At 40.9% G+C, this 12485-nt stretch overlaps 2 protein-coding genes across 2 annotated transcripts; one reads left to right on the forward strand and one right to left on the reverse strand.

Annotated features, from left to right (window-relative positions):
* Nucleotides 1–181: 181 nt before the first annotated feature.
* rwdd1 (RWD domain containing 1) lies at nucleotides 182–3445 on the forward strand. The gene is made up of 7 exons (XM_079752125.1): nucleotides 182–339; nucleotides 714–779; nucleotides 1576–1706; nucleotides 1955–2098; nucleotides 2293–2425; nucleotides 2527–2589; nucleotides 3080–3445. Exons 1-7 carry the CDS (start codon nucleotides 267–269, stop codon nucleotides 3190–3192), a joined length of 723 nt encoding a protein of 240 aa, XP_079608251.1. The 5' UTR covers nucleotides 182–266; the 3' UTR covers nucleotides 3193–3445.
* Nucleotides 3446–5385: 1940 nt separating this feature from the next.
* On the reverse strand, nucleotides 5386–12274 carry LOC307071022 (amine sulfotransferase-like). The gene is made up of 7 exons (XM_079729873.1): nucleotides 12147–12274; nucleotides 11786–11941; nucleotides 6986–7188; nucleotides 6629–6755; nucleotides 6414–6508; nucleotides 6123–6303; nucleotides 5386–5591 (listed from the first exon to the last, which is right to left on the reverse strand). The coding sequence occupies exons 2-7, from the start codon at nucleotides 11934–11936 to the stop codon at nucleotides 5455–5457; spliced, it is 894 nt and encodes a 297-aa protein (XP_079585999.1). The 5' UTR covers nucleotides 11937–11941; nucleotides 12147–12274; the 3' UTR covers nucleotides 5386–5454.
* Between the last annotated feature and the right edge of the window lie 211 nt (nucleotides 12275–12485).

The following is a 12485-nucleotide window of genomic DNA, read 5'->3' on the forward strand; positions in this document are numbered from 1 at the left end:
CGTATATTGCGTTCGATTGTTTTACCATTATTATTAAATAAATAAATAACAAACACACACGCTAGATCAGACCCTCTGAGTAGATGTACGATGTGATCAGACCCTCTGAGTAGTTGTACGATGTGATCAGACCTTCTGAGTAGATCGACGATGTGATCAGACCCGCTGAGTTGATGGACGACGTCATCGAGCTCGGAGTGCGGACCAGCACACGTTAGCGGGGATGATTCTGATGAGTTGTTATTGATTATTGAAGATATAACAAAATGACAGATTACGCAGAAGAGCAGAGAAACGAGCTGGAGGCTATAGAGTCAATTTATCCCGACTCGTTTACAGGTTAGAAGTGGACGGATGAAACTAAGAGCAGAAGCCTGATAACTCTAGCTAGAGTTAGCTCTTTGGCTAACTCGTTTTAGCCATGCCATTGAACTGAGCTGCCAAAACTATAATATATTTAATGATTGAACAAATTAACAAACGCGAGTTAATTCAATACCTTTTTACTAGGGTCAGGTTGTGCAACTGTTTGGTTTGATGCGAACCTTTGGAATTCTAGAGGCTCATGCTGACTGCTTGACATCTTGACATACTTTAGGTTGAACACAACCTACTACCTTCTCTGCGGTACCTCCTCTGTGTCTTTAGTGTTATCAGATGAGGTTTAACATAATTTACTACCTGTCATGTGGTTCCTCCTCTCTGTCATGTAGTTCTCTCAGATGAGCCCATCAGCTTCACTATCACAGTAACATCAGACGAAGGAGAAAACGATGAAAGTAAGTGACATTGATTGGCCTTAGCCTTTCAAGATTTCAACTAATTGCCTTAAAAAAGTAAATAGCAAGTTCTCTCCTAACATAAACTGCCTATCCTAACAAGTACTCGTGAGTCATTATCCCTTAAATCTCTACAATGGGTTGTGACTTAAGGGTTGTGTTTTTGCAGGAACGTCTTTTGGGCATGGCTTTAATAAATACAGCTCTGCCTTTTTCCCTGCCTAACTATTTCGAACTTTAATCCTAAAGTTATCCATCCTTAATAAATCAATCAGCAGATCAAGGAGGGATGTGTATTAATCCTCAAATGCACTGTTATCGATATTATGGCTGTAATGTACATACATTTGTGCATCTATTTAAAAAACGTCTTTGAAGAGACCACAGCTTCTTTGATTACGTTAACAAAGATACATTTATTTTGGTGGCACACGTTTAAATTTAGCTTATGTATACTGCCATTTCTATGGTCTCTATTAGGCCTCAATCATTTTGTACCTAGGGTATATGCCAACAGTGATATGATTTTTTTATTTGAATTCTAATTTCCCATGGCCTAGCTAAATAAAGATCTGTGTCGTCATAAGATATTCACAACTCGGCTCAGTGGCTATGATGCACTGCACCACTGTGGAAGGGAAGCATTTGGAAATATAAATCCATATAACACTTGGTTCAAACAAATGGTTTAAATTCTGAAACTTGATGTGTAGTGGTAATGTAGGTCCAGGAAAACTATATGATTTCATCCACTCAACAGCAGATTATGCATTGTCCATTATTTTTCATCCCCCAGTCGCTGAAGCAACGCTAAAGTTCACCTACGTAGAGAAGTACCCAGATGAACCCCCAGAATGGGAGATCTTTTCTCGGGAGAATTTGGAGGATGCGGACGAGGAAGAGATCCTGACCTTGTTACAGCAGCAGGTCTGTGCTGTTTTGGGTTTGCACCTCACGTTTCCTCTGTTGGTACAAGTCATTAGGCCATGGCTTGAATATTTGAATTAAATATATGTACCACATGACCCCTCCAAAGGTGATGGAAGAGCACCATACCTCTCTTCCATCACCTATGGAGATGTCAAGTGGTTCAAACATCCCATGTATATTCATTGATTCTTGTCAGTTGTACCTATAGCATGACTGATGGCATCCTGACCTCTCTCGGGCTGTAGGCGGAGGAGAACCTGGGCATGGTGATGATTTTCACACTAGTCACAGCGGTACAGGAAAAACTCAATGAAATGGTCGACCAGATAAAAAACAGAAGGGAGGAAGAAAAAGTGCGTCAGGAAAGAGAGGCAGAGGAGGCGGAGAAGGTATGTGCAGTATACTAAAAAGGAAAATACAAATACACTTCTGGATCCTTTTTGGCACCTGCAGGAAAATTAATGGTGTCCGTGAAAGGCAATGCAGGATGTAAAAGCTTACCTGGATATTGTGTTCTTATCCATGCCTGTTTGGGGGCTAATGTGTTTTGGTTGTGTGTGTCTGTCTTGTTCATCTATTCTAGGTAACCTTCCAAGGCACTGTGGTCAACATAGAAAACTTCCTAGCATGGAAGGCCAGGTTTGAGCTTGAGGTAGCAGAAATTCGACAGAAAAGACAGAAAGATGAGGAGCAGGCCGGGAAACTAAAACTTACCGGTAAGCATTCAGATTATGGAGCTGCATCTGCGGTCACGCTGAATGCAAATTTAAAATGTTTGAAAATGTAAAAGGAATAATGCCATATAATATCCTACCAGGTAAACAGCTCTTCGAGACGGACCACAACCTTGACACATCTGATATTCAGTTCCTTGAAGAAGGTAAGTTATTTGTGTGTATTCCTTCCTTCAGCTATGTAAAAGAGGCTGTATCATATCTGCATAGTTGTTCAGCTCAGGTATTTTGTAAAAATGTTAAACAGAACATATAACGTGAAAGTGGATTCGATCGTAGACCTAGACATTGATGCAGCATTGGCCTTTGGACGGTACATCAACTACGTCGCCATATTTGAGAGGCAAAGACTGGCCTTTGAACAAGTAAAGTATAATGATTTAATATAAATATAGAATGGGTTCATTGAAATCGGTCCAGAAATGTAAAAGTTACAGTGCTTTTTATCCCAAAAAACGACACTTCCCCATTTATATGTATTTGTTAACAGGCCAGTCTTGGCCTTTCCAATATGGCATAGTCGTTGACGTACCACAGCAACGGGTCGACGCTGTCAATGTGGCACCCATGAGTATAAGTCTCTGGTTTAGCTCCTGTATTGGTATTAACAGAAACGTGTTCCTCTCTTGCTCTCAGCCGGAAACAACGTGGAAGTAGATGAGTCGTTATTCCAGGACATTGAAGACCTGGACCTGGATGAAGATGATCCAGATTTTGATCCTCTAGACATGGGCAGTGATGAGGACTAAAAAAGGAAACTGTATAAAGGGACTCTGGTGTAGTTCACTCTAGCCAACCGGATTCGAATGACATGACACAGCTGATCCCAACTTAAAATCACTCATTTTTTTAACAGACTGAACAGTTGGGATTTTAATCTTGGAGACTCCGAACAGTTGTTTGGATGGGAGCACTTTGGCAAAGTGAACAGTATGTTTAACCTGCCCGTGTTTATCGATTTAATAGCCGGAAATGAATAAATTGTTAAACGTTTGTTCAATATGCTTTTGGTTGATTTGTGTTGTTTTGCAGGAAGCCTATCAAGCCAATAGATGGCAGCAATGGGTTGAGTAGAACAAGAATGCATGTTGGGGCATTTAGCATTTGGTCCATTCAGTTCAACACTGTTAGATATTGTCTGCTATGCTATACAGAGACTAAATCATAACTGAGTTATAAGAAAGTTAATTAAACTACTAAATGCAATTGACCAAGTAGTGTAAAGGAAATATTTTACCGGCTACTTACCTGGCTCAAATGGAAATACAAAATAATGTAAAAACAAATGTGCTCATTTGGGACAATCAAGCAAAAAGTGGTTATGTTTTGTCATTTGTTTCTCATTGGAAAACCGGTAAACCTCCAAAATGAGGAGAGTGAACAAAAGCTATTGAATGAGATCTGAATTGTTTTGCTGTTTGAGCTTTGACTGATGGCTCATTATGCTTGCATGCTTCTTTCCTCTGGAGAAGTAAGACGCTGCATGTGTTAGATAACCATGATGCAGCCAGCTGTCTTTGGGAATTTCAGGGATCCGTGTGGGCCTTCAAGAGGATTGGACGTAGGCAGAGGAAGCCTGCCACCCAGGATGTGCATGTTGGCCACAGAGTCAAGATAATACATTTGATTTGATTTGAAATAAGAACAAAATAAGTGATAAAGATTGCCGAAAGACCTAAGTAGTAGTGAGTAGTGAGTGCCAAAGGGTGGGGGCCTCCACCCATAAAGGTCTGTCCCCATAAGTCTGCAACCTGGTGTGAGGGATGGTGAGCCGTACGGGGTCAGAGGAATGGATGTTCCTGTAACTGCTGAGGAGCTCTGTTGGATCCAGTGGGGCCAGGGCATGGAGGGACTTGATTGCTGACATGACGATGGAGCACAGAGGAAACCCCCCAACAGCTGGGGCCATCCAGCTGTTGGTTGGCGACAGAAAGCAACACATGGCCCTGGGAGTCAACATCCAGTAGCTCTCCTAGAGAGCTACCTGAGGCGAATGAGACAGGGCTCCAGTCCCTTGATGGAGGAAAGGAGTGGCGTCACCAGTGGTTTCACAAAGGGTCATTGCGGAGTCGCTCACGTGCAAAATAAATGTTCTAAACATCTTGTAATACATAATGCTCTATTTCAAGATGAATTCCGTTGTCTGAAGGCAGTATTGGTTTGAATGAAACAATATAGAATTGATAGATATTATAGGCTATGACAAGCTATTTGCTCCACACAGTTATGAATTATCCAATGCAGATCATGAGATTTAAGACTTGTTTGTGTCTCAGTTCACTTGTCATCATATGATACTTTAATAATGCTTGATGAAGTCATTTGTGAATGGGAGAGAATAACAATATAAAATATTACCACACTCAAATAATGATATTTATCAAACTAATGCTTGATGCATGTAGATGGAGTATATCCTGTTTTTCACCCCACATTTGGTCTACTCCATTGGGTTTGTGTTGTCATGTGGGTCATGCAGAAGCCAATTCACTATTAAAATCACCCAAGAAACTAACACAATATGGAACACATCATTCCACTTCTGAATGTCAGTGCTGCAGGCTCAATCGCATAATTGCCCAGGACTATGTCAAATCAAATTACCTTTATCAGACTTTTATCTCAAAGAAATCGATTATTTCGACAAATCGTACAAATCTTGTCATGTAATGCTTTTGTGGTTTAACTTGGCTTATCTAATCTTTTAAAGAAGGTTTATCATTCAAATTTACATTTAGAGCATTTGGCAGATGCTTTTATCCAAAGCGACTTGCAATAAGTACCTCTGCAATTAAGAAATCAGTACATGAATTAATCACACTATTGATATTATAATAAATATAATGACCACAGAGCATAAAATATACTGTAGCAGAAGTTATTTTTAAATCATTTCCATGATTGTATTTATTTAATTGTTCATCTCATATTCATTATTAGCAGCCACAGTGTTTTTTTACATTCAGGTAAATAAAACAGTTAAAAAAAGAAAAGAAAAAGGTTTTCAATAGTTATACAGTAATTTGCTCAATATCTTTGATGTCCCAGACAAAGGACACAGGGAACTCCTTCATCTCCTTCTGGAAGATTTGGTCAAATATTTCATTCTGATTGACTGTGAAATGGTTCTTCCAGTCGCCAATCGTACCTATTTATTACAAAAAGGAGACGAAGAGAAGAGAAGACAACATAAGTGCACTCTTTAGGGATAAGCGTGATTCACGCTTCCCACTCTTGTGTATACACAAACATGGCATTTACTGATGCATGAATGAGAAAGTTAAACTGAACCCAGCCCTTCTGTTTGGTTCCACTTTCAAGGCAAAATATAAGTGTGAGGCATGTAAGCCAGGCATAAGATGATCCCACAGCACCGTGGCATGCACCTCCAACACACAAAGTCTTCAGCACAGTGTGTATAGTACGTTGCTTGTGACACTTTGGTTGCAAAGAGAAAATAATTGGGTAACAATAAAAAATGCTGAAGATGCACATATACACCTCAAGTGAAATTGCCTTAGGAAGATTTTTGAGCATTTAGCGATGATGGCAGACAAGCTCACATTTCGGTGGCCAGGATGATTCCCTTCTTTTGTTTAATATTGTTTTCAACAAATCGTGGTTGACTGTTTAGCTGCCTAACCCTAAAATGACATAGAGCCAATGCTTTGTCCTTTACCTTTCCTCATGAATTTTCCGTTGTGATGGTTGAGCAGATCATCGGGGACCATCTCATAGTTGGCCTGGGGGATCACCCTCATGTTCTTGAAGGTACTGTGCTTGACCACTTCAGTCAGCTGTGCATCTGTCAGGTTTTTGCCCAGGAACGAGGAGATCCTCTTTACCGATGATTGAAGGTCCTGTTTTAGATCGGAACACATCGGCAAGCGCAATGAGTTTCACATGCAGTTTATGGCATTTATTTACCTTATTTTAACAGTTCATAATCATGAAAAGATAAAGTTCCTACTTGAATCATTTCTTCGTAGGTGATGAAGAGGAATTGCATGTTGTCTTGGTGAGCGTACCAGGTCTTCGTGTGCTCAAACCAACTGTTTCCGTACACTGCAATTTAAATACAATAGAATGAAATGCAGGCTTAGTAGAAAATCCTTTATACGGTAAACCAGCAAGTAGTATGTTTAAACTGTAGCAGAGGCATAAACAGGCATACAATGTTCTTACCGTCCCCTCTAATAAACTTCTCGAAGAAGTGATTGAAATCCTTTGGTGTCTCTAGCATGGTGGCAAATTTATGAAAGTGGAAGTAGGACACAAGAACATCTTTTGGATTCCTAGCGACATAGATCACCTTAGAGAGAGAGAGAGAGAGAGAGAGAGAGCGAGATCAATAGAGAGAGAGAGAGAGAGAGAGAGAGAGAGAGGGGATTTTAGTCATTATTAACATCATGTGATGGATTCCAAGCAACATAGATTACATATAAGAGAGACAGGACAGCATAACTATCATGTGACGGATTCCCTGCATTAAATGCTGTTTTACAAGAATACAGACAAGCTATCAAATTACAGTCAGCTGACCTTCCCCTTCTTCTGACTAAGAGCGTGGGGCATCAAGTGGTATGGCAGATGGGTGACGCGCAGCCTCGGGCTTGGTGCCTCAACAAACTCCTTCCCTTTGCCCTGGAGTTCGATCCAGGGGACCTGGTCGGAATTGAGCTCTTCAGAGGTGAGGTCCCCTTTGGCTTCAATGAGCCGGAGAATCTGTTGCATCCAGATGGTCCCTGGAAATCAGAACAGCTACATCAGGCCCGGCAATTTGCATTATTCAACATCCAGCTTTATCCTTTGAACAACATTTCAGAATACCACATCGGTATGAGACGTTGAAACCCCCGTTATGTGTGGACACTCTGTTGGGTTGTCCCTGAGCAAAATGCAGTACCCTTAGTACAGCCACCTTTTTCATTGTTGCAATAAACTTTGAAACAATCTTCTTGACCAAAAGTCACGGCTGCACTGAAAATGTTTCATATGACAGGATTGTGTGAATCGCTAGGAGATTCCACTTTGGGACTGTGCCCTTGTAATACAGGATAAAGCTTTATAAATTACACTTCACCATGATCATTATTACATTGGATAATTTCAAAATAAAGCAATTCAGTTAGTAATAGTTTAGCAGTTCCATATTTATATGGAAACATAACCATACACCAGGTTTATAACAATATTATACTCAAAACTCAAACACATAAATATTTCAGTGTTTCTATATCAGCTTATGCATAAACTACAAAATTAAGTCAACCATGCCTGTAATCAAATCATGCAAGAGGTAAGGCCACCTATAAATTAAGTCAAGCCTGTTAATACCTAATACTGTTGAATACATGCCACCCAACCTAAACGACAGAATAAGTTGTTTGTATAGGTCATCCAAAGCAAGCCATATGAACGCTTAAGTCCCCTATTGTCTGTAAGGAGAAACACTAATAAATCACATATGTCAAGGTTCTGTTCTCCAAAACAAAGTGGAGGACAATAGTTATATTCTCATTAGAAAAAGCAACATTTTAAAAATAGTTTGGGCTTTTAATGTGCTTTTATAAAGTTTCTCGTGATAAATGTGTGTTTTATTTTCATGCTATTTAGTCAGTGAATGGTAGCCAGTGAAGTATGATGCTTAGTTTGTACCAAATGCAATGTTTTGCCATGGTGATTGATATAGGCGCTTCCATCCCTGAATCCATGCAGCTTGACTGTTGTTTGATTAGTTGACTTTGCATTGTGTAATTTTATTCATCTGAGCTGCTATGTTATGTATTGTTTTATGTTAACTGATAAACCACTTACTGATGATGTTCTTTAAGAAAAAAACGTTCAAGTGACCCACGGATGTCTTTTTTATTCTTCTTTTATTCTTCTTCTTTAGGACGGACTTGGCCAATGTGTTTTTGTGGAGCCAACCGGAAGTTTATGTCCGCTTTGCTTCTGCCAAAAAGCTTCATTTTATACATACATTATGTTTGTACAAGTTAATAATGACAAATTAATCCCGCTTTATAGTTGTTTGAAGTGTTAATGTGTCAATAAAGTAAAAGGAAGACAAAAAATAGGAAGACGAATATGATCAACATTGGGGTCGTGGTCATACAATAAGTGATGCAAGCACTGGCGAAAAACACACTTAATTAGGAGGTGACCCAGGGGTCAAGGACACTTGGGAGTGAGCAAGGGACCTGGGGTCTGTTTAATATGAATAGGGGGCCTCAAGGACCTCCAGCCCTGCAGGAAGTAACTAAAAGCCTCAGATATTGCTCCATTCCGTGATATCTCACCTCGTGGCCAACTTCTGAGATTCTGATCATCTTCCCAGACCTACACCCCACCCACCAAACCTAAATCAGACCTTTATCTCATGAACAAAAAAGTGATTAGTAAAATGCACAGGTGACCTTTTGACCCCATTTAACTTGGCCAGCTGTCTTTACACACCTTAAGTCAAAAGTTTCTATTTTCATCCACCGTAAATGGGGGAACTTGAAACCGACACTGTTTTTCGCCAATTTAAGGTAAGAGGCCACGCCCCTTTTTGTGCCCTTCAAGAGATGCAAAAATCACACACACCGAACCTTGGCCCTCCATTAGATAGGCTTTATAGGAATTGTTTGCAATGTACTTTATTTCCAATGTGTTTTAATGGCAAATTTGATAATTTGTGAATCCCTTTCTATAGGGCTAGAGCCCTATAATATAATTTGTTGAGGCTCTTTTTCGCATAAAAGAGACCCCATGTCTCAAGCTGTCCTTTCCCCCTAGGTCACCTAATTACAGCACTACCTGTCGGGCTAGATTTAGAGTATATTATCTACTAATTTTAGTAAACCTTAATGCCCAGATTCATAGGAATTATATCAAAATGCATTTTAATGATGAAAGTGTCTTAAGATGTAGCATTCTTCAATGAGAATAAAACAAATGCCATCCATTTAGTTTTGGCAAGACGTTGGGCCTATTGCTGTATCTTCAAACAGGGGATGTGTGGAATAAAACGTTTCGGAAGACCTATACAAACAAAAAATTTTGTAGTTTAGGTTGGCGACACGCTGCATCACACCGACCCCAAGAACCCTCTACCCAATTGTTCTAACGAAACCGAGTGCATTGATGAATAGGCTTACATATATGAAGAAGGATAATCTATGATCTACGGTCTATATATTTTAGATACTAACTCCGCCCCACGCGTTCCTGGTTTACGGCCCAGGCTCCGTGCCCTCTCCCCCCAGAGATTCTGCTATAACATAAGGACTGCTGGATCCCACATTACTAGGGCCCAAACAACTCTCAATAACAATAGGCTGAAGATTGTTGTGTGGGAAAGTGCCAAACATAAGACTACTGATAAACATTCCTATGCTTATCTGCCTAGCCTGAAGACACAATTTGTCTGTGGTCAGATCAGTCAACACCCTCTTGGATTATCTTGAGCGATCACTAGCAATCCTTGGCTAGCTACCAGTCTTAGTTCATCCTACATCAATGCTATTGGGTTAGATATGTTCGGAACAGCGTACCTTTGACACTGTGAAACTGGGCTGTAGCTTCACTTCCTAAATACGCTGCCAGCCAAAAAGCAGGTGGCCAGACAAGGTTAATCTAGGTTGAGGGTGCTTCCTACTTTATCACTGATGGCTGCTACCATTGTTTGTGTTAGATGTATTGCTTGGTTTGATGAGGACAAGGTTCAAGTGTCTATCCTGTTTAAGGGCGATTAAGTCATATTGTAATTATGTCATTAAACCTTTCATAAAAAAACGGATATGTTGTAACAATTTTTTGAAGACATGAAAGCCTTCCAATGCTATAAAAAACGCTGAGTTGTAATCACTCCACACTCATTGAGTGATTATCTAACAAGAACTGTCTTGTCCTTACATCGGGGTAGGCAGTTTATTTTAGAAGCCCTTTTTCATTTGTTTAGGTTCTTTTAAAATCCCGACGGCAACTAATAAATCAAAAGCTTTGACAAACGTGTATATCACCAAAAAAAACTACAAAGTGTAAATGGCCAGCAATGACCAGTGCGTCATTGTATTGGATTTGTGCCTGTCTCTGGCTGCATGTGATTTTCTGCTGTGACCCGTCGACGGCATAGAAGGCACTCCGCAACCCACGGGTGGTTCCGACCAACTAACCTACGTGACCAAGTGAGCACAACGGCACACCTAGCCGTGCTCGGATGAAAAGATGGAAGTGTGACATTACTCATTGCTTAAATAGCCTACTACTGTAGGCATGGGCTTACACACTTTTACTAATCGTGTGCAGTGTAGGCCTTTATATGAATCGCCAGTAGCCTACTTAATTGTGGAGACATCACGTTCAGTTGAATAAACAATAGCTGAGTACACTTTGTACATCCAAGTTCGCGTTGGATATAACGTTGTCCGTTGCCATTGTTTAAAGTTGAATACAAAGAGACGAGTGGGAATGCAGCCGTAGGCGGAGTAATCGCGGAGCTCGCCTGCTATGCCCCAGGTTCTCCCTCCTGGGGCATAGTACCCTCACAGCCATGAGTCACCATGGTAATAGAACTGAGGGTAGTAGTGTGATCTTGGTTTGTGAAACCGAAAATTATGGTATTCTCGAAATTCTGACTTGACATATCCGGTTATCCTGAAAATCCTGGAAGCTTCTTGAAACAACAGGGCCCTGGTCCAGGCAGGCACCCCCAACTCGGGCTGAACCTTCTCGCCAAAATCTTCGCCTTTTGAGGCAATAGGATGGCTTGGCCTATCCCCAAGATATCCAAGCTACTTTTAGAGATAGCACCATTGAGAGTGCGTCTCTGTAAGACAGAGCAGTACATTCCAATAATTGTCCGTTCCAATCCAGCCTCCCTTATGCGTACTCATGTCCCACGGTGCCAGAGCGAAGCTTGGCATGGCACCAAGGACGCGAGTTTGCCCTGGCACTACTTGGCAGGCGTGGAGTTTCTCACCCCGGGGCATCCGGGTCGGGTATGATGCTTTGCATAAAGCCTCTTTAATTTTCTGTACAGATCCTTAGTGATCAACTGTAGGCCTACTCGCTTTATCATAAACGAATTGATGCCATGTCAATTTGATTCTCAACTCTGCTCAAACAATGCACTTTCAAATCACAATTACAACCACATAAAATGCATATTTGGAGAGGGATCCGGGGTTCTCTATTGACTTAGCACGTGTATTAAATGAACTATTAACTATTTTATTATCCCCCCCCCCCCCCCCCCACACACACACACACACACACACCTTTGCTCCTCTTGACTAGGAAAGGCAGCTAGTAAACCCGATCATCCCTTCAGCAACCATCCTGATATGTCCTCACCTGACTTCGGATACGTGACGACAAACACATCGGAATCTCGGACTTCGTAATTGCATATCGCGTCCACCTCAACCGGATCATGGGTCCCGCTGATGAGGTTGAAGCCTTTGTGTGAAACGAAGTTATACTTGAAATCACTAGAGGAAGCCATTTGAGCTGAAAGAAAGTTGCAAAAACACATCAACCACAGTTTATGTTCGCGTAATGCAGGGTAGTTTAGAAAATAGGTCCATTGCAGTTTACATCAAATTAACAATGTATTTAATTTGCCGAAGTAATACATAACCAATTGAACGCATATGGATAGAATGCGCGACAAGATCCCAGATAAAAGTTGCCATTTGCAATTGCAATGATTTACCTGTCGCGTAGGTCGATCAACTCCTGTTCAATATTGGGGAAATAACGACATTGGTCTCTTTTTATTGCCAATGCTTTGCTACACGACATCTAGAAACGCCTCATGAGCCCACATTCATTGGTATAAATATGGACCTACCTCTTGCGGACAGACGCGCACTAGACCTTACGCAGTGTGCTTTTACGCACTCCAATAAAACCACACTGTAGAGCCATGTGTCTCGGAACAGCCAAGTCTTCATCTCAACAGAAATAAAACTGTTCAGACCTTACTTCTTTCTATGCCAATCGAGTGTTATTTTATGTTGCGTTGGAGATAGTTGTAGCCTACATTGTATGA

The sequence above is a fragment of the Pollachius pollachius genome (genome assembly GCF_949987615.1).
Source record: "Pollachius pollachius genome assembly, chromosome: 1".
Taxonomy (NCBI): domain Eukaryota; kingdom Metazoa; phylum Chordata; class Actinopteri; order Gadiformes; family Gadidae; genus Pollachius; species Pollachius pollachius.

Bases quoted from the DNA above. Each gene is read 5' to 3' on its own strand.
- LOC307071022 (XM_079729873.1), bottom strand. From the start codon at position 11,936: ATGGCTTCCTCTAGTGATTTCAAGTATAACTTCGTTTCACACAAAGGC. The intron at 6,509-6,628 runs GTAAGAACATTG...TTTAAATTGCAG, and splicing joins GAAGTTTATTAGAGGGGACG to TGTACGGAAACAGTTGGTTT. The intron at 5,592-6,122 runs GTAAAGGACAAA...TGTAATAAATAG, and splicing joins CGGAAAATTCATGAGGAAAG to GTACGATTGGCGACTGGAAG.
- rwdd1 (XM_079752125.1), top strand. From the start codon at position 267: ATGACAGATTACGCAGAAGAGCAGAGAAACGAGCTGGAGGCTATAGAG. The intron at 780-1,575 runs GTAAGTGACATT...TTCATCCCCCAG, and splicing joins CGAAGGAGAAAACGATGAAA to TCGCTGAAGCAACGCTAAAG. The intron at 2,099-2,292 runs GTATGTGCAGTA...CATCTATTCTAG, and splicing joins AGGCAGAGGAGGCGGAGAAG to GTAACCTTCCAAGGCACTGT.